Source organism: Quercus robur, chromosome 1 (genome assembly GCF_932294415.1).
Source record: "Quercus robur chromosome 1, dhQueRobu3.1, whole genome shotgun sequence".
Taxonomy (NCBI): Eukaryota; Viridiplantae; Streptophyta; class Magnoliopsida; order Fagales; family Fagaceae; genus Quercus; species Quercus robur.
In genome coordinates this window covers 27,481,410-27,502,875 of record NC_065534.1, presented here as the reverse complement: position 1 = coordinate 27,502,875, position 21,466 = coordinate 27,481,410, and the positions used below count along the sequence as shown (strand labels likewise).

Sequence of the window (21,466 nt, the reverse complement as noted above, 5' to 3'; positions counted from 1 at the left end):
TTCAAAGCAAATACCCTCAATATGGCTTATGTATATATAAATTGCAGGGCTCATTCTGTTTAAACTAGAAGACATGACTTATTCTCTTAATATCTTAATCAGACCAAAAACAAAACCTTCTGAAATTAAGCTTCTGAGAGAAATTACATTTTACTGCAAATTAATGCCGCGCCTGCATAATCTTGCCAGTCAAAGTGACACTAGTACCATTTTGTATTAGCAGCATATCAGACCATAACAGCAAAGTATCCCATCATAGCCATTACTCTCCATGGGACAGCACTAACCATGCTGCTTGTCTGAGGTAAACTGATAATATATCTGCAGCAAGAATTGTAGTTCGCAATGGGTACACGTCCAATACCACTCTTAATAAAGAACAATAGATCATAGCCATAAATTTGGACTTACTGATAATTGGTATACTTTGCTAAGGGCAAAATCCTTTAAAAGAAAGCCATGAAAAACTAGTAGAAATTACATACTTGAAACTAGTAGAAATTACAGCAGATACCAAACTCAACTATGGACTGCAAAGAGTTGGATATAATTTCAGGCCGATGCATATTGAGTGACTTTTAACGGACATATTGATTCCTCTGGTGAGATTACAACGTCTAAGACACAATTTCTATTATATATAAGATATTATATGATATACCATTTAAATCATATTAATCTATACGTAACAACTACACTTCCCTAACTCTTGGATGGGGACCAGATGTAAATCCATTTCATACATATTAGTAAGAAACTCAGGTACTCGTTCCTGTAAAGCTTATGGCTTAAAAAAGTCTTTCCCATTCACTAAGCCCCAAGAAAAATGCAGCCAAAGACTTTCATCGGTACGTGGTTTTTGATAAGTCCTATTATGAACCAAAACAGAGACAGAAACATACAGCAATGGGAGCTCAGCTCCCTTTACCAATTGTGCACCTTCTAGTTTTCAAACTCCTCTTCTTACCTACTAAGTTTGGGCCCCTAGTTATTAGCAGTCTGATAATGCATAAAATTATTTTTCTCTTTTCCATAGCAAGAACACTGAGCATTAAACAAGATAGAGGATCCAAAAGTCATTAAACTTTAAACTTTAAACTTTAAATACCGTACAGCAGCCAATCAGCTCAAACTTTACACAATGATAAGAGTTTCACAAAACCATTGAACCAATTCCATTCAGGCTACATTTCATAATAATATAACTCAGAACAGCTCTTAATGTTTCACAAGACCATACAACATTCACTGATACTTCACAAAACTATCACTCAACATCATGCCCCTTCTCTTGAAGCTCCTGAATGACCTCATTCCTCATCCTCAACCACAGCTTCTGAGCTTCTTGCTCAAGCTTCTTGTTTTGCAAGTCCTTCTGGTAGTTAAACGCATCCTTATCGGTTTCAACAACCCCTTTTGGACCGATGGTTGTGCCAATCATACCCCCTTTGGCAACGAACTCTTCCATTGCTTCTTCATCACCCGGGTACGGAAACTCTCGCCGCTCATACAGGTGTGCTAGCTCTTTTTCTTCCTTGGGGCGAGGCTTTAACGTCCACCAACCTAGCGGTGATGTTTCGTTGTAGAGCCACGCGACACCAAATAGCGTGTAAGTACATAGTAGAGCCTTGCCAATTTGCTTCCAGAAGTAGTAGTCCTCTTTCCCAAGTCCTATTTTCTTCAAATACTTCTGGGCATTCATCGATTTCACCAATTGAAAACCTGAATACAAATTAGCCAAAAAACAAAGAATCAGCTTAAAATGTTTCATTCAAACATTTCACTGAACACTTGGAGGGAAGTAAAGAAGTTCACGTCTTTGTCTAACAAACGAGTGAAACCGAGTTAAAAGTAGTAAGAGGAACATTCTGAAACAAATAAAACAAAACCAAAACCAAAACGAATACGAATACGAGGTGAGAAGAAAAAACAGTGATTGAACTAAACATTTCATCGAACAATTGGTGGGCATTGTAATCTTGTTTGTTTAAAAACAACTCCCATAAAAACGTTTTGTTTGGAGTTTTGGAAGATTCAAAGACTAGGTTGTTGAATTGACCTGTTTTGGCTTCTTGATATCGTTTGCGAATCATTGTGATTTGTCAGTGTGAAGCTGAAACTGGAAGCTCGGGGTGTCTTGACAGTTCGATGAGGAAAGGGGTCGAATTGGATATAGAACTAAAACATTTGCAGGTGGGAAATGATTCTCTACTCTCATGCGGAATAAACGGTGGAGATATGTTGATCGCATGGGCTTGCTGGTGTCGCTTATCTAACGGTTGAGATTGTTGCGGTTTTTATGATGACCGTAGGTGTTACACCTTCCACGTAGTGATACTACAGATCAATTGTTTTGAATTCCAATATCAATTGTTAATCATAGTTTTTTTTTTTTGGAGAATCAAGTTAGAATTTGTTAGTTCAGCATACAAGAATAAGATGAAAAGTGGAGAGTTGCACAAGTTGGTAGTGAGTATAATATGTTCATCGTTTACTGAGTTACGGTCTACAAATCAATAAGTTGTGAAATTAGGTGTATGATTGAATATATCTCTAAATATATTCTTGTTAGATGCCATACTTTATATTACTTAATTAAATTTGATCAAGAGTACAGTCGGTTAGAAACTATAATTAAGTTTTATTCAAATTCATATGATTATCTGAAAATAAAAAATAAAATGTTCCAATTCCATTGGTTATGTAGGTAGAAACTCACTAGATTAGATTGAATCAAAGTTTACTTTTGAGTTTTCACTTCAAAACTAAACCCTAAGAATTTTATCAGTTGAATCTAGTCTCAAAACCCAAACCCAAAACCATGATCAACACTCAATAACTCAATAGAATCTAGAAAATGAAATTACCCCTTAGAGAAAAAACAAGATTGTGATACAACCTATGCATTTATTTATCTTAATTTTTTCTTTGGCTTGTCCAAAATAGTCAGATCATGGTGGAAAAAGATTCTTTTAGTGTCATAAATGCCAGTTTAGCTGGGCCAAAAAAAAGAGTAAATGCCAGTTTAGCAGTTTCATCTTTTAAGTCAACTTATTTGCTTAAATTTACTTTTTACCTCACTTTTAAGCAAATAAACTAACATTTTTTATAATTAAAAAAAAAAGCTAATTTATTTCATTTTGTCTCATTGCTTTCTTAAATTAGTTACCAAAATAAAAGATGAAATGCTAAAAATGTGGTTAAAACTGACAGGTAATTCCGTTAATAGCCGTTTTTTAAGCACTCCTTACATAATACCAATATCCACCACATACAAAGTGCACAACAATTTTTTTGGTAATAGCTGAAGTTAGCTACTTTGATAAAAACTTTCATTTTCACTGAATATTTGTCAATATATCCATATATCTTAAAACACCATGGCCTTAAATGGCCATATTGTGATAATTGAGCTACTTATTGCTATGACTTAGCAAGAAAAGAGCTACTGGTTGCAAGTAATATCTGTAGTACAGGTCATCAAGTGAACGCATGCTGGTTAGAGGCTTCAGAGGAAAAATGAAAATCATTGACGCAACAGTAAGTTTTAAGAAACAGTTCTTCTGGTACATTGATATATGAAGGGAAATACATTGGATTAATATAGTTCACTTTCTTTTGTTCACTCTATTTGATTCTGTTTTACATATCATCTAATGAAAACAATATAAAGAGTGTGATGTTTAAAGGTGACCTCCAATTGGGTTGTATGCATAAGAAAATGAAGCGGACCATACATAGAATACACTATATAAGCGCTTCAATTCAACCACCAGAGTAAGCCATCATCGGAGAGTCCCCAATGGCTTTTTATATGTGTACCAATTTGCAATGATGAGAAAAACTCCCAAATTCAGCACACTCAGCACGGCCAAGAGCCAAAAGAAGTAATCGAGATGACCATAATTTAAATTGTCAGGTATCCATCCAAGCTTCCCATGCCTAGTACTCACTTTGGTAACAATGGTTACAAGTAGAGTGCTCAAGTAGTTCCCTAGTGCCACAGTGGTTAGTGAGAGAGCAGAGCACAAGCTCCTAGTGGCATCGGGTGCTTGCTCATAAAAAAACTCCAACTGCCCAATATTTGTGAAAACTTCTGCACACCCAATGAGGAAATACTGAGGAACTTGCCAAAAGATGGACATAGCAATGTGCTCAAGTTTATAGTAGTTGTGTCTTCTAACAGTCTTAAGTCTTTCAAGTTCAAAAATTGCTGCAGATATCATGGCAAAGATGGATATTACGAGGCCAATTCCCATCCTCTGGAGTTGAGTTAGGCCATTTTTGTGACCAGTACATTTTCTAGCAACTGGGACAATGATTCGATCATAGATTGGGACCCAAAAAAGGACACCAAGTGTGTTGAATATTGAAAGAGATGCTGGTGGGATTTCAAAGCTTGAGGAACCAATGTGAATATCCATGGTGTTGCCTTGCAACAAAAATAAGGTGCCCATCTGACCACAGACAGTGGAAAAGACGATACCAATGGCCAATATAGGAAGCAACCGTATAATAGCTTTCAGCTCCTCAACTTGGGTAACTGTGCAAAGTCTCCACGGGTCTGCTGCAAACTTTATCTCATCTGTTGGTACCTCCATGGCTGCCTTGTCAAAGAACCTGAAGAATACAACATTATGTAAGGATTCATATAAGTCAGGGAAATAGGGAATGCTAGAATGAAAACAGAATCCACCCAAGAAATGGAAAAAAAAAAAAAAAGTCTTACATTTACACAAAAGCATTATGTGGTATCCTAGTTTGATCTGCAGTATGGACATGAAATCCTTACATTTGATTCTCACAGCAATGGGATGGTTGTAATTTTGAAGCATATACTGATTACATTCTAGACATTGAACTGGGGGATTCCTATGTTTTTCTTTTTCCTTACTTTCTGTTTGCTTTTAAAGAGAGAATGAAAATTTACAGTTGATTAAGAAATGTTAATTTATTCAGCTAAAGAATTAAGATTAGTAAAATCCTGTCAAACCTGTGGGATGGGAGGTCCTTATCCCAGGACAAAGCTATGAAACTGTGGAAAACTGATTTCGAACTTCTTGCATATTGACTCTCATTGGTAAGCTAAGCTTTTTAGTTTAGAAACATACTTGAAATCTTTTGTGTGCTCAAGCTTGCGGCTTCCTCTGATAGCAGATTCTGCCTCAGCAGTCTCGTACAAAGCAACAGCCTTGTCAGCAGGTACTTCAACGTGGTATTTTCTAATGGATGCTATCACCACCTGACACATGCGTGTCAGAGCGCTACCCCCAGGTTTCTGGTTCCTATACAACCATGTACCTGAAAAGAAGCTCACTACAGCAATTGCCATGGTCACTGCTGGGATGCCAAAGCCCCATCCCCAACCTATATTGTCTTGTATCCACACCAGCAAGGAAGAAGCAATGAGAGCACCAACATTGATTGAAAAATAGAACCAACTGAAGAAAGAAGATTTGTGTTTCTTCTCATCCTCATCGGAATCATCAAATTGATCAGCTCCATATGATGAGACACAAGGTTTAATCCCACCAGTTCCAAGTGCAATTAGGTAAAGTGCTAGAAAACACACTGCACTTTGTGTAACTGTTGCATGGCAATCTTCTTTTCCATAACACGTTGGCTTTAAGCCAGGGATGGATGCTGACAGTGTCAAAAGTGTCATCCCCTAGGTAGAATTGAAAAAGATTTCATCATTTAATGAGCAAGGACACATGACTCAAAGGCAAGATGCTCTGAAAACTTGGGTCAAATTTTTTGAGAATCTGAATTATATATGATTGCAGTCCTGGGTAGAGTTGACAAAACAGGAATAGAATTCTCCTAATTTCAAATGAAACAGTGTACATGCTGCTTCATCAATTAAAATTTTAAATGACGAGGCATATATAAATCTATAGATTTGTAATATTAATTTGAATCATAAAATGAATATAGATTTCCTTGTATTTTTTCCCTAGCTATTAGGATATGTTTCCTGATGAAGTGCAATTACTAACCAGTCTATCAAGTGACACCGAAAGTAGAAATCACTCCTAATTTCAGATACCCCATAATGAATGGAGTGTTGAACTCAGTATGCACTTCACCATGACGACTCTAAAATACACATATAGGCTGCAAAGTTTAAGTTTCAAGTGAACCAAACTTACAATAACATAGATGACGGAGAAAAGGGCAATAGTCCAATATCTTCCAAGATAGGAATCAGCAATGAATGCGCCGATCAATGGGGTGATGTAGCATGTTCCACCCCAATTTGAGACATTGTTAGAAGCAGTAGCACTGTGCTGATGTAGTCGATTCTTAAAGTAAAGAGTCAGGTTGGTCCTCATCCCATAGTATGCCAATCTTTCGCAACATTCATTTCCTGTTGATAAAAGTTTAAACTGATAAGCATCTTATCCAAAGCATAACTAGATTTACTAGTACTATAAGGAAATGGATTGCACAGTATATACCAAGAATAAAGGGACAGGCCTTCCAGGTTCCAGTTTTGGTTTTATCAGCTGGATTTCCATGGTGATCTACGGTCCCATCTTTCGTGTACTTATCATCATCTTCTCCCATGGTTTGTCAGAAACTTCTTGTGTTTTGCTCACTATTCTTAGGGGATTTACTCAAAAGCCAATCAACTCAGAGCTAACTCAGAGCTTGAGGTTGAGCTAATAGTACACTAAATAAGAACCACGAAAAAGCATTAAACTATATCTATACGTATAAGTCAGAAGTTTAGAGTTTATTGTTGTTAGGATCGAATTGAACTACATCATAAATCATGTCACTATCATTTTTCTTACCAATTTTTCCTCTGTATGTTTTTTAACATTTACTCATTGAAAGTGACTCAAAAACTCAATTATTTAACAATCTAATTAAATATCATCTCTCTTTTATTTTTAACTTTTCTTTTCATTATTAATTTCCTAATTTATTGTTACACTTTCTTTCTTTATTTTACATTTTCATCTCCCTAATACTTTCTAGTTTCTACCTTAATATCACTCTTCATCTGGCCCTATATCTTCCTTTATTTTGACTTTTTTTTATTTTCATACTTTTCCTATAAATTTGACACTCTCTTTCATTATATGCATAATTTTCTCTCACAAAAAATGTTTTTTTTTTTTTTTTTCTCTCTCTCAAATTTTTTTTTTTCATTTTTTAGTGGATTTTTTTTTCTTGCGTCTATAATTTAGGTGGATGAATTTTTGTGTTGGAACTCTACTTTGAATTGATGTGATTTAGTTTTATGTTTTAAGTTATTATCTTTTTTTATTCTTTTAATTGTTAAATATTATCCTATTGCATTATAAAGATAGTATATAAGAATATAATGTTATTCTATTACATAGTATGATTTGGATAATTTGATATTTATTGCTATATCTTTTATTTTTATTCCTTTATGCTCATATTATTTTATTTAACATTTAAATTCAACCACATTCTCTATATCACTAAATTAAGCAAGCACAAATCAAGCAAATGCCTAGACTACCTGTTTTTGCACTATATTGCAGAAGGACTGTAAATTTTGGTACATATTTTTGCTGGAGATTGGTGTGAAACTCTCTCTCACACACTTGCCTTCCTTTATCATACATTATGATTAAGGGAATCAAAATATTTATGCATATAGTTTATAATTTTGATAGCATTCTTTAAATGTGTCTACTAAAAAAAAAAGAAAAAAAAGGGGAATCTGGGCCTCTAGAATGAGCAATTTGTAGACTTAAAAGGCTATTGAGAATAGACTTTTTGAATCAAGACCAAAAAATATATGGACTACTATATATCATATAATTTAATCTTTACATATTCATCTACTTTAACTAATGTTGTATATACATATTCATCTTTTGCAGTTTTAACTTTACATATAATTTTGCATTTATATATTCATCTATTTTAATTTAGATATTGTAAGGACTGGACTTGGATCAGACTCAATACAGAATTGGGTTTAAGCCCAAGAAGCCCAAACAATAAATTTATAGAGCGTGGATGAAAGAACTAGATCTACTCCAGAAGAAAAACGATAAAATTTGCTAATTTAAGGCTACTAAACACAAGTAAGATAAGAAAGTCTGTCCTCGAAGTGGCTTGAGGAGTTTATATTATATTGTCTTGTTTTTCAACAGTTTTACAAGAGTTCATAGTCTTATCGAAAAAGTTTTTGATTTCTTCTCCCTTCCTCTTTTTCTAGTACATATTCCCATGCTATATACTACAACCTTGGTATCATCCCTACCACACATGTGTAGGTTAGATTCGGGGAACTCCTTCCTGTCCCATCCAACATCTCCCAGAACCATCAACTAGTAGTTGTAAGGCTGCTTGACCACTGCAAGACTGCTTGACCATTGCTCAGGTATCACCTCCACATTAATGCAGCCAAAGAGTTGGTTAGAAGGCATTTAATACAGAGATAGCAGCTTTTAAAAGATATTTGTTGCCCTTCTCTTTTCTTACCCCTTGTCCAACGTCCAACCCTTAGTTGTGATGTAACTTCGAAGAAAGTCCATGACAATATGACACTCTATCTGATTTCGGACCCTTGTTGCTGAGATGGCTTTTGCAGATAAGCGTGCTACTAAACCAAAGCTAAACTTAGTTAACAAAGCGAGCTTAGATAGGATCTTGCAAGCCGAGATGTACGTGAATGAAGCTGACGATCAACTTCAAGTAGCCCATTTAATTCTTGGGTACACACCCCTTTCGCTTGCATTCCAAGCCCCTAAGTACGTGATCAAAGCCCGTGACCCTCGGCTCCACCATATCAGTGTTGCCTACCAAGGGTTCGTTGTTCCAAAGGGTGTCCCAATTCCTAAAAGTACTCCTCGTACTCAACCACTCTTTGTGGCCACTCCTTCAATAAGAGCATCCTCATCCTAGCTCGTTCTCAAGGAAGAGGAAGAAAGAGAAGAAGAAGAAGAAAAAAAAAAAAAACCCAGAGGAGGTTGTAGATTTGTCAGACTCCTCGGACAAATTCGAGGTATTCAACCAAACTCTACCCCCCGAGGACATATTTGACAAAATGGGTGTCCAGAGGAAACCCCAGAGGAGTTTGATGGAGTTGATAGAAAATCAACCTGGAAAAGATGCATCGAGGAAGTCCACATAGTCTCAAATTCCCCCTTCTCTTCCCAAATCTCCTCCTCCTACTCCTCACCCACCTTAACCTATCAGAACTGAACCTGCTGATCCAAAAAGGAAAAGGGAGCAGAAAGGGAAAGATGTGGTTGAGACGGGAAGATCTCATCCAACCCATGAAGACGAGGCTCAACGAGCTGCGAAGCAGCAAAAGGTCAGCCACGCGTCACAACAGGGCATGGAGAGATCGGACACTCAGCCTCCAGATTCACAAGCTTGGCTCCTAGCACCCATGCATGGTGGTGAGCCCTTGAGGGATAATGCATCACTTAGGGACTTCAACGGTGGCATTGGGTGCCATGTTGCCTCGGTTGTGGAGGAGGCCTTGTTACTTCCAAAGGATATGTCCAAGCTACGGAATATGAGGAAGAATGAGGTCTTCTTTAATTGTAAAAGATATTTGAGCATGGTATGATGTTAACCCCCTTTTTTTTTTACTTATAATTATTATTTATAGATATATACTTTTTATTGGCTATGGTATCAATCCTTTTCTTTTAGGTTGTCCAAGCCACTTTCAGGCCTGAGGAAATTACTAATTCATGCTACCAGCAATTGGAAGATGAAAGAAAAAGACGAACGACAGCTGTGTAAACACTTACCATTGCTGAAAATAGCAATGCTGAACTAAAGAAAAAGCTGGCCGAGGAGGAGCATGCTCGCTGTAGTGCTGAATTGGCCTTGGATGGCACATAAAGGCAAGTCGAGGACCAGAGGAAGCGTCTGCGCGAGACAACTGATCAACTGACTATTGCCAAGGAGCAAATGGCAGCGCTCAAGAAACAACTGGAAGAAGCCTAAAGGCTTAAGGATCGGGCTAAAAAATCCAAGGCTGAAGTTGAGAAGGCAAAGATTGAGGCCGAGAAGGCTAGGGACGAGGCTGAGCAGAAGGGTTACAACCTTGGAGTAGTTGAGACTGAGGAAACCCTTAGGGCAGCGGTCCCAACTGTGTGTCGTATTTACTGCGCCCAGACTTGGGATGAAGCCCTTAACCGAGCTGGGGTTGAGGTTTCTTCTGAGTTGAGGAAACCTAAAAATGTATTCTACCCTTTTGCCATACAAGCCTCGGACCTTCCTTCTGCTTAAGATGAAATGGCTTCTACAGTTGCTGATCCAAATAAAGAAGCACAGCCTCAGGATCCTCCTCTTCCCAGTCAGTAGGGGCCAACAAAAGAACTCGGTGCTTCCTAAGAAGTACCTTCGGACAAGGCTGTAGCGGTTCTGGAAGTAGGAGCAACTTCCCAGGGCTTTTAGCAAGACTTGGCTTCAACTGTCATGCCCGCTGATGGAGCCTCCAAAGATAAAGAAGGAACAACTACCAAAAGCAGATAACCCAGCCAACAAGACCTCCAAGCTTTAAATCAAGTTGAAAAAATGAGCCTTTCTTTGTAGTATAATTATGACTTTTGTAAGGGATTTTGTCCCCCCCCCCCCTTTTTTTAGACATATTTTAATGAAATATGCATTTTTACCCTCTTGAATTCATTTGAGTTATTATTTATTTCATTTTTATTTTATTTGTTTAGTTACTTTGGTTTTGAGTAGTTTTCATCTTGACTGTCCTTTGTTTGTACAAGAGAAAAACATAGTTTACATATGCTTTTAATTGGCAATTAAAATGGACGATAACCATTGAATCCGTAACATTACGTAGACATATTTTGAATACATATATATATATATATATATATATTCTAACAAGTTTAACCTCAAGAAAACATCCTAACGTTTGATTAAACAAAGTTAAGTCTAAGGCACCTCAGAATGCTTTAAGTGATGCTTATATGCTTATTGAGGTTTACATCTTTATTAGGTGATCACAAACCCTGTGATCCGAGAATGGGAATTAAGGGTTTACTCCCTTTAAATGCTCAAGTTCGTGTTGAACTAACATTTTAATAGTACCAAGGTGTATTAATTTCTATTGAACCTGTTTAGCGCTTCAATAGATGTCACAGGGTATTAATTTCCACTAAGTTTGTGGTCCGAGGAACCTGACATAACTTAGTTTCTGTTTAATACTTTAATATATGTTATAGGGTATTAATTTCTACTAAGTTTGTAGTTTGAGGAACTTGGCATAACTTAGTTTTTGTTTAATACTTCAATAGATGTCATAGGGTATTAATTTCCACTAAGTTTGTGGTTCGAGGAACCTGACATAACTTAGTTTCTGTTTAATACTTCAATAGATGTCATAGGGTATTAATTTCCACTAAGTTTGTGGCCCGAGGAATCTAACATAACTTAGTTTCTGTTTAATACTTCAATAGATGAGGAAACATATGATGTATGATCGGCATAAATTGAAGGGAGATTAAACAAGATTATTTTTATTAATAATAATACCTCTTTAGATTGTTTACATTCCAAGGGTGGAGTACAGCTTTTTCATCTAGATCTTCCAAATAGTAGGCACCTATTCTTGCCACTGAAGTGATCCGATATGGTCCTTCCCAATTAGGCCTTAATTTTCCCCAAGCTGGATTCTTGGTGGTTCCCAAAACTTTCCTCAGTACCAGATCTCCTACAGCCAACGGCCTCAGCTTTACATTGGTATCGTAACCTTGCTTGAGCTTATGCTGGTAGTAAGCCAGTTGGACCATTGCATTCTCCCTTCGCTCTTCGATCAAATCCAGACTCTTTTCCAACAGACCATCATTACCGCCCGGGGTAAATGCACTAGTTCTCAACGTTGGGAAACCTGTTTCCAGAGGGATTACGGCCTCAGCTCCATATGTCATTGAGAAGGGGGTCTCTCTTGTTGACTGTCGAGGCGTTGTTCGATACGTCCAAAGGACATGTGGTAATTCTTCCACCCATTTTCCCTTTGTCTCGTCCAACCTCTTTTTAAGTCCATTCACTATAACTTTATTGACAGCTTCAGCTTGCCCATTTCCCTGAGGATAGGCCGGAGTGGAATATTTATTCTTTATCCCCAGGTCGGAACAGTATTGCCTGAAGGCTTTGCTATCAAACTAAGGCCATTATCCGAGATAAGGGTATGAGGAACCCCAAATCGAGTAACGATATTCTTCCAGATAAATCTTTTGACATTCGCATCTCTGATATTAGCCAAAAGTTCAGCTTCGACCCACTTAGTAAAATAATCTGTGTCGACCAGCAAATACTTTTTGTTTCCTAGTGCTTTAGGGAAATGACCTACAATATCTAAACCCCATTGAGCAAAAGGCCAAGGGCTGGAAAGAGAATTAAGAATTCCTCCTAGCTGGTGGATGTTTGGAGCGAATCTCTAACACTAGTCACATTTTCTAACATATTCTTGTGCTTCTTTCTGCATATCTGGCCACCAGTATTCTTGAGTAATGGCTCGGTGAGATAGGGATCTTCCCTCCATGTGACTTCCGCAAATTCCTTCATGTAGTTCCTCTAGGAGTGACTCTGATATCTCGAGATGTACACAAAGCAGATATGGCCCAGAAAAAGAACGTTTATACAACTTTTTGTCCTCGGACAACCAAAACTGAGAAGCTTTCCTTTGTATTTTCTTAGCTTCTGGTTTCTCCTCAGGCAATATATCCCTTTCAAGGAATAGCAGTATGGGGTCCATCCAGCTTGGCCCTAAGTTGACTTGATGGATCTGAAACAAATCTTTCCTCGTTAGGGTGGGGAGGCATAAATCCTTGACAATTATCATTTGGGGCAAATTCCATGCTGAGGAAGTGGCAAGGAATCTACATGGGTATTTTCACCTCTGGGGATATGTGATAAGTCAAAGGATTCAAATTTTGTTTGCATATGCCTAACTTGACCCAAATATTCTTGCATTCTTGTATCTCGGGCTTCCAGTTCCCCTTTTACCTGACCTACGATCAATCTTGAATCTGAGAACATTTCCACTGCCTTTCCACCCATTTTCTGGACCATAGCCATTCCCATCAGTAAAGTTTCATATTCCGCTTTGTTGTTTGTAGCCGAGAATCCCAACCTCAAGGACTTTTCAATGATGATCTTTTCAGAGGATATCAGAACTAGCCCCACTCCTACTCCCCGCTGGTTCGTTGCTCCATCCATATGTACTTTCTAGGATGAGGAGTCTTGTATGGAGATTAGGCCAACCAATTTTTCATCCATGCCATGTTGCTTCACCTTTGCTTCTTCTGGAAGCTCAGCAAACTCGACTACTAGATCGGCGAGGACCTGGCCTTTCACAGAGGTACGAGGCATATATTTGATGTCAAAAGCCCCAAGAATCGTGCCCCATTTAGCAATCCTCCCAGTATAATCTGCACTTCGAAGTATGGACTTGAGCGGTAATTGAGTTAGAACCACCATGGTGTGCGCTTAGAAATAATGGGGGAGTTTTTGTGTAGCATGCACTACTGCCAAGATGGCCTTTTCCAGTGATAAGTACCGCACCTCAGCTTCATGAAGTAACTTACTTACGTAATAGACTGGTCTTTGGATGCCACTGTCTTCCCGTATCAAAATAAAACTTACTGCATGAGAGGCCACCGCCAGGTAGGCAAACAGGATCTCGTCTACCTCAGGACTGGACATGATAAACGGCTGAGATAGGTACTCTTTCAGCTGCTGAAATGCTACAGCACATTCCTCGGTCCATTCAAATCCTTTCCACTTATGCAGTAAAAGGAAGAAGGGTCTGCACCTATCAGCTGACCTAGAGATAAATTGGTTCAAAGCAACAGTCATCCCTGTCAGTTTCTGGACTTCCTTGGGGTTCTGAGGTGCTTGTAAGCCATTAATGGCCTTAATCTGATCTGGGTTGACCTCAATTCCCCTATGAGTCACTATGTATCCCAAGAACTTTCCGAAGCCTACACTAAATGAACACTTTGAAGCATTCAGACGTAGCTTGTGCTTTCTCAAAATTCCAAAAATGCTCGTAAGATCTCCCATATGCTCAGACACCACTTTACTCTTTACAACCATATCAGCAATATAGACTTCAATGTTTCTGCCCAATTGTGGTTCGAACATTTTGGTCATCATCCGTTGATAAGTATACCCCGCATTTTTCAAACCAAAAGGCATCACTTTATAGTGATAGTTTCCAATGGGAGTGACAAATCTGTCTTCTCTTGATCGTCCAATGCTAACGGTATTTGGTTATATCCTTGGAAGACATCCAAAAAATTCATCCGAGGATGACTAACCGTTGCATTCACCAACTAATCTATCTGAGGCATAGGGAAAGGGTCCTTGGGACAGGCTTTATTGAAATCCGTGAAGTCCACGCACACACGCCATTTTCTAGGCTTCTTTTTCACCCCCACCATGTTAGCTAACCATTGAGGATAAAAAACTTCCTTGATAGCCCTTGCCTGCTTGAGCTTGGTTACTTCATTTCTGACAGCCTCAGTGTGCTCTTTGGATGGACGCCGAGGTGGCTGCCTCTTCGGGGTGATGGAAGGGTTAACATTTAAATGATGACAGATGAAACTTGGGTCTATGCCTGGGGCTTCATATGCACTCCATGCGAACATATCAACATTTTCTCTAAGGAACTCAATCAATTGCTTTTTCTCCTACAAAGGCAATTTAGCTCCAACCTAAAAGAATTTCTCCAGATCATCACCAACGATTACCCTCTCTAGATCTTCACATTTCGCCTCATCGGCTGGTTCGTTGAAGGGTAACGTCGGGGTTTTTGATTGCTATAAACCATTATCAGCGGTGGCTGAGGTCCCCGCCTCAGGCCGATGTTGGATAGCCGCTACCAGGCATTGTCGAGCTGCAGTTTGATTTCCTACTATCTCCAAAACCTGGTCTCTGGATGGGTACTTCATCTTTTAGTGAAGAGTAGAGGAGACGGCCCCCAGGGTATAAAGCCAGGGCCTGCCCATAATGGCCGTGTAGGGAGAGAAAACATCTACAACGATGAAGTCCACCTCCACCACATCCGCACCGGTTTGCACAGGTAATTTGATCTGCCCTTTTGGGACGACCATTTTACCCTCAAAACTCATCAGAGGAGAACTGTAGGCTGTCAAGTTCTCAGGTTTCAAATTTAGCCCCCTATACAAGTCAGGGTACATTATGTCAGTAGCGCTGCCTTGGTCAATCATCACCCTTTTCACATCATACCCACCAACTCTCAACGTAACCACTAGGGCATCATCATGGAGCTGTATGGTTTCAACTTTGTCCTCATCTGAAAAACCTAACACTAATGGGATGCCCATCTTGGCTTTCTAAGGCATTGAACTAGACTCCTCGGCTAGACAACGGGATACTGACATTACCCTGTAAGGACAAGATCCAGTCCTCCCCAAGGCAGCAAAAATAACGTTTGTTGTGCCAAAGGGGAGTCTTAAAGAAGCATCTCCCCGAAACTCCAAGCCCGTTTAGCTTACCTGACTACTGGAATGATGCAAGAGTTGCTTCAACTTCCCTTCTCGGACTAACTAGTCCAAATGGTCCCACAAATTTCTGCAATCCTCAGTTGTGTGTCCATGATCTTGATGATAGTGGTAATAAAGGTTCTGGTTGCGTCTCATAGGATCTCCTGCCATTTTGTTTGGCCATTTGAAAAACAGCTCATTCTTAATCTTCTCCAATACCTGTTGCACTGGCTCTCGAAACACAGCATTAACCACCTGGGTATTGGCGGATCCTGACTGCCCAACAAAGTCTTTTCGAGGTCGGTTATTATTGTATTGGTCCAACCTAAAATCCCTCATCTCTAAGGGATCACCATAGCCTTTCTTTTCCCCTGTAGTTGGTCTTCTTCTACTCTTCTGTACTTGTCAATCCGATCCATTAGTTGGTGTACACTAGTAACAGGTTTACCAATTAGAGATTTCCTCAAATCATGCTCTACTAGAAGACCAGCCTTAAAAGTGCTAATGGCCACATCATTGTACTCTCCCTTTATTTCGTTAAACATCTCCCAGTATCTATCTTAATAAGCCGTTAGAGTCTCACCCTCCCGCATGGACATAGATAATAAGGATTCCAAAGGCCGAGGAACCCTATTACAAGTAATAAAGTGAGCACCAAAAGCCCGGGTGAGTTTCTTAAAGGAGTCAATAGAGTTCTCCCTTAAATCGTTGAACCACCTCATCGCCACCAGGCCCAAGCTAGATGGAAAGACCTTACACATCAAGGCCTCATCTTTGGAATGGATGGCCATCCTTTGACTGAAATGGCTAACATGTTTTACCGGGTCTGTCCGACCATTATAAATGGTGAACGTGGGTTGATGAAATCGCCGAGGAAGTCTCGCATCTTCTATGTTTCGTGTGAAGGGTGACTTAGAAACTTGACTCAGCGCTTTGTTCATGGCATCGTTTCCCAAGCCTTTGTAAGGCGGGATTTTGTACCTACGTCTATGGTGGTGCTCCTCTTCATAGGAAAAGGTTTCGCTGGGCAGAGTTCTGGATCTCCATCTATAACTAGCACCATTTGTCTCTTCAGAGGACCGCTCGGAGCCGGGCGATTAACGTCTTCGCAGAGCATAACGCAACTCCCTATTCAATTCGTCGATTTCACGTTGCATATCTCTGTCATTCTTTGCATGGGAAACATGACTCTTCCCTCGAGATTGACTTTTACTGGTATGAGTTGTGTGCATACTTCCCTCACGGCCTCCTCTCTGTTTAGGGCTCCCACGCAGATTGCTATGTTGAGAACCCCTCGATTCTGCTTGATGTAGATTAACATCTACCTGGTGTGGTTCTACCTCCTCCATCGTGAACGTTGTAACCGAATCTCCTTTAGACTAAATCAAGCTCTTCCCCACAGACGACGCCAATTTTAAGGACTAGAATTGGATTGGACCCAATACAGGATTGGGTTTAAACCTAAGAAGCCTAAACAATAAATTTATAGAGCGTGGATGAAAGAACTAAATCTACTCCAGAAAAAAAAAAACGATAAAATTTGCTAATTTAAGGCTACTAAACACAAGTAAGATAAGAAAGTCTGTTCTCGGAGTGGCTTGAGGAGTTTATATTATATTGTATTGTTTTTCAACAGTTTTACAAGAGTTCACAGTCTTATCAAAAAAGTTTTTGATTTCTTATCCCCTCCTCTTTTTCTAGTACATCTTTCCATGCTATATACTACAATCTTGGTATCTTCCCTACCACACACGTGTAGGTTAGATTTGGGGAACTCCTTTCTGTCCCATTCAACACCTCCCAGAACCATCAACTAGTAGCTGTAAGGCTGCTTGACCACTGCTTAGGTATCACCTCTACATTAATGCGGCCAGAGAGTTAGTTGGGAGGCATTTAATATGGAGGTAGCAGCTTAGTTGTGATGTAACTTCGAAGAAAGTCCATGACAATATGGCACTCTATCTGATTTCAGACCCTTGTTGCTGAGATGGCTTTTCTCCTCGGACATTCGTTGGACTTATCTCTTATTACATCTGCACTTCTCTTTACTCCGTTCCCTTTATAATCTTATCTGGACATCCTTCGATGGTCTAATGTCCTCGGATTGGGCCATAGGCCCAGTTAGTACAGTCTTAACAGCACCTCCTGATTAACTGGCCCCCATAGATATTTATAAATAAACAATGATATTTATGAAAAAGGTAATTAAAATAATCATATTTATACTCTTCAAAAAGTCACCATTTTTTTTAAAAAAATAGGCCTTTTACATTTCCTTGAAAATTCATTAAAAAAAAAAAAAAACTTTGACATACCACTAACCTAACAACTTCATACATTAAAAATAAAAAAATAAAACTCATTATTACTTCCATTAAGATATCATGGATGTTTTTGTTGGTTGAGACCAAACTAAAGAAATGTCTTTTATATTTTCTTGAAAATTCAAAAGAAAAAACAAACCTTTGACATACCATTAATATAACTACATCTATAACTATTTAAGACATTCATGATATTTATTTCTTATTGATAACCATACAAATTATAACTAGAAAGAGAACATACAAAGTAATAAAGAGTAGATGAAGAAAGAAAAAAATAAATGAAAAAATCAACGCCAATTAGTAACCATTAATTGGAAAACAAAGAAGTGGCTAGGAGGAGTAAAAAATAAAAAAGAGATGACCATATAGGAGACATTAAAAACTTTGCAGTGCACTAAAATCAATTATTACATTCACTTAATTAAATCAATAATCAACAATTAAATACAAACATACAAAATTCAAACTTAAAACTATGGCTATGCAAGCCAATCCGACCAATCCATGCGGGTTCATTAAGTGAGTGGGCTAGGTCGGGTTAGGTAAATAATTTAGTAAGTCAGGTTGAATAGTGGGTTAAGATATTCTAACCCGCCAAAACCCTACTTGTCTACCTATATATATCTACTTTGTCATGCTTCTTGCAGAACCCTCCCTCACATATTCACCTACTTTATTTCTCTCATCTCTTTCTCTTTCTTTTTATTTTTTTAATTTTTAATTTTCACATTTCTCTTCCTCAATAAATTCCCGCCCCTCTTTCTAAGACTTTGTTATTATTCTTACTTTATGTGCATGTTTAATTTCAGATTTTAAGATTTTTTTTTTTTAGTATGATAAATTTTTTTTAGTCATTTTAATATAAAAAAAAATGTAGATTTGTAATTTTTTTCAATAAAAAATTAAAAAAAATTGTAATTTTTTCTTTTCTTTTCTTATTTGAGAGGGCAAAAAATTTTCCAATTTAATTGAAATAATTTCGTTTAGTCAATTGAATTTGTCAACCTGCATAACTCGCCAAGTTGAAACTATTAAGATTTTTAACCAACCCGCCGGATTCAAAGATTGGTGGATTGGTGGCGGATTGGAATTTTTCCAACCCGCATTGGTGGGTTGGTTAAAAATATTGCCCTCCACTCACCCAACTAAACCTGTGCACACCCCTACTTAAAACTAATTAAACTCTAACTAGGGAAACCATATTTTTTTATCATAATTAAAAATGAGATATTCTTCAATAATAATAGAAATTATATAAGAAATAAATTTTTTTAAGGAAATTTTAAAGGGGCAAGACTTAGGTATAGTACTTAGATGTTGTTTCTTAGGTTCACCTCTTAAGAATCTACAATGTTGATTCTTTTCTCATGGGATAGAAGTGTATTTTTTAATGTTTGCTAGTAAATAAATGATAATGGTAAAAAACGTTACAAATGATATTATGAAAAATATGATAAAACTAATTGCCCACTATCATTATGGAGTAGTAGTCTTTGTTCATCCTTTTTTTGTCTCTAAACTATTAAAAAAAACTCATTACAAGGTTTAGGGACAAAAATAATACTTTACTCAAAAAATTATCATGCGCAACGCACAGATCTACGATTAGTTATAATAATTATAATGGCATAATAGACTTGTTATAAAATTGGAATAGATCTCTTCCAGAGTCAATTTCACAGTTCAAATTTTAGTATTTAGATCTAACAGTGTATAGCCTGTCATGTCATTTAAAACTTTAAATGATGTGGCACTATATATACCTTTAGTTTTGTAATATATCTAACCTGAACTATAAAATATAGAACAAAGTTTTTCTCTAAATTAATTTAGAGAAACTCTTCAAACACCGACTAAAAAAATTAACGTGACTATATATTTGGAAAATATAACCATTGGATTGCATGTTTCAATCAAATTTTGCAATGATGGAAAATATAATAAGAAAATTCAATCTAGATGTAGATTTGTTAGAATTCACATCTAAAATGAATCAAATTCAAATGATGGGTTTCTTTCCAAACTTATCCTAAAATGAATCAAATTCAAATGGAACCTATTCTAAAATAGCTAGGCTACATGAAGCAAAGGAGAAAGTTTAGCTACAAAATTAGTTGTGGTCTAAGGCTACAATTTTACTCAATATCTATTTATTGGAGGTGAATTTTGACAAATCCACCATTGAATTACATTTCTTCTTATATCTTTTATGCTTGAAAAATTTCTAGAAAATTAAATATTAATAGCTATTTTATAATAAATTGTTTAAATTGCAATTTTTTGTAATTTAAAATTATGCATAAAATATAACCTTATAGATCATATAGTGAATAATAACTGATTAACACAAAATTTGATATATATATATATATATATATATTAAGAGCATAAGGAATATGCAATCCAACATTAAATTTTCAAAATATGTAGCAATGTTAATGATATTGAGTATGTGTAACGACCTAAAGAAAAGCGCTAGCCACATCTGCGTTATACCTCAAAAGGACTAGTCACAATTGAGGTTCCTTGTCGTTGTTAATAAAGCCCAGTTCAACCCAATAAATACCCGATGTGGGACTCATTACACACCCGCATCACAATTTCCCCCACTTATCGAGCCCACATGGGGTTACCGAGTCGGTTTTGATACCATATGTAACGATCCAAGGAAAAGTGCTAGTCACATCTGCGCTATACCTCAAAAGGACTAGTCACAATTGAGACTTCTTGCGGTTGTCAATAAAACCTAGTTCATCCCAATAAATATCCGATGTGGGACTCATCACACACCCACACACATCACATAATCAATCAAACTGAGGCATCACAATTTCCCCTACTTAAATTCCTAACATTCTCGTTAGGGCCCACTTTGTGGGGTAGTGTCTCTGAGCCCACATGGGGTTACTAAGCCGGCTTTGATACCATATGTAACGACCCAAGGAAAAGCGCTAGCCACATCTGCACTATACCTCAAAAGGACTAGTCACAATTAAGGCTCCTTACCGTTGTTAATAAAGCCTAGTTCAACCTAGTAAATACCCAAAGTGGGACTCATTACACACCCATACACATCACACAATCAATCAAATTGGGGCATCACAATCTCCCCCACTTAAATCTCTAACATCCTCATTAGGGCCCACTTTGTGGGGTAGTGTTTCTGAGCCCACATGGGGTTACCGGGCCAGCTCTGATACCATATGTAACAACTCAAGGAAAAACGCTAGCCACATATGCACTATACTTCAAAAGGATTGGTCACAATTGAAGCTCTTTGCTGTTGTTAATAAAACTCAGTTCAATCCAGTAAATACTCGATGTGGGACTCATCACACACCCACACACATTACATAATCAATCAAATTGGGGCATCACAGTATGGTTGTAACCTTAGGGAATTCTAGCCTTTTGCCCTTAATTTTTAAAAAATTTAGCAATATACCCCTATTTCAAAACTATATAGGAATATGTCCCTGTTTCGATACTTGATTACCTTAAAATCGAGTTTCAATGAAATACTCGATTAGTAGAAAATCAAGTTATGACTAATAAAACTTGAAAAATAAAAATAAAAAAATAAAAAAAATGCATGGAACTCGATTTTAGAGAAGTCGAGTTCAAAAACACTGCTATAGGGCTTTAAAACGTCATTAT

At 37.6% G+C, this 21,466-nt stretch overlaps 3 protein-coding genes across 3 annotated transcripts in view; all 3 read right to left on the bottom strand.

Annotated features, from left to right (window-relative positions):
* Positions 1-1,063: 1,063 nt before the first annotated feature.
* On the bottom strand, positions 1,064-2,247 carry LOC126727887 (uncharacterized). Its single transcript, XM_050433790.1, has 2 exons — positions 2,060-2,247; positions 1,064-1,722 (listed from the first exon to the last, which is right to left on the bottom strand). The coding sequence occupies exons 1-2, from the start codon at positions 2,091-2,093 to the stop codon at positions 1,268-1,270; spliced, it is 489 nt and encodes a 162-aa protein (XP_050289747.1). The 5' UTR covers positions 2,094-2,247; the 3' UTR covers positions 1,064-1,267.
* Positions 2,248-3,545: 1,298 nt separating this feature from the next.
* The window catches only part of LOC126727848 (protein NRT1/ PTR FAMILY 8.2-like), a 57,008-nt gene continuing 39,087 nt past the window's right edge, over positions 3,546-21,466 (bottom strand). The window contains exons 2-5 of the mRNA XM_050433760.1: positions 6,462-6,676; positions 6,153-6,370; positions 5,112-5,668; positions 3,546-4,620 (exon numbers count right to left, since the gene is read on the bottom strand). Coding sequence (XP_050289717.1) covers positions 3,786-4,620; positions 5,112-5,668; positions 6,153-6,370; positions 6,462-6,570 — 1,719 coding nt within the window. The 5' untranslated portion in view covers positions 6,571-6,676 and the 3' untranslated portion in view covers positions 3,546-3,785. The remainder of the gene's footprint in view (positions 4,621-5,111; positions 5,669-6,152; positions 6,371-6,461; positions 6,677-21,466) is intronic.
* LOC126695546 (uncharacterized) lies at positions 14,931-15,323 on the bottom strand. The gene has a single exon (XM_050392384.1). It carries the CDS (start codon positions 15,321-15,323, stop codon positions 14,931-14,933), a length of 393 nt encoding a protein of 130 aa, XP_050248341.1.

Excerpts from the sequence above, each read along its gene's own strand:
- LOC126727887 (XM_050433790.1), bottom strand. The coding sequence starts at position 2,093 with ATGATTCGCAAACGATATCAAGAAGCCAAAACAG. Across the intron at positions 1,723-2,059 it reads ATATCAAGAAGCCAAAACAG|GTTTTCAATTGGTGAAATCG; the intron begins GTCAATTCAACA and ends ATTTGTATTCAG.
- LOC126695546 (XM_050392384.1), bottom strand. The coding sequence starts at position 15,323 with ATGGGCATCCCATTAGTGTTAGGTTTTTCAGATGAGGACAAAGTTGAA.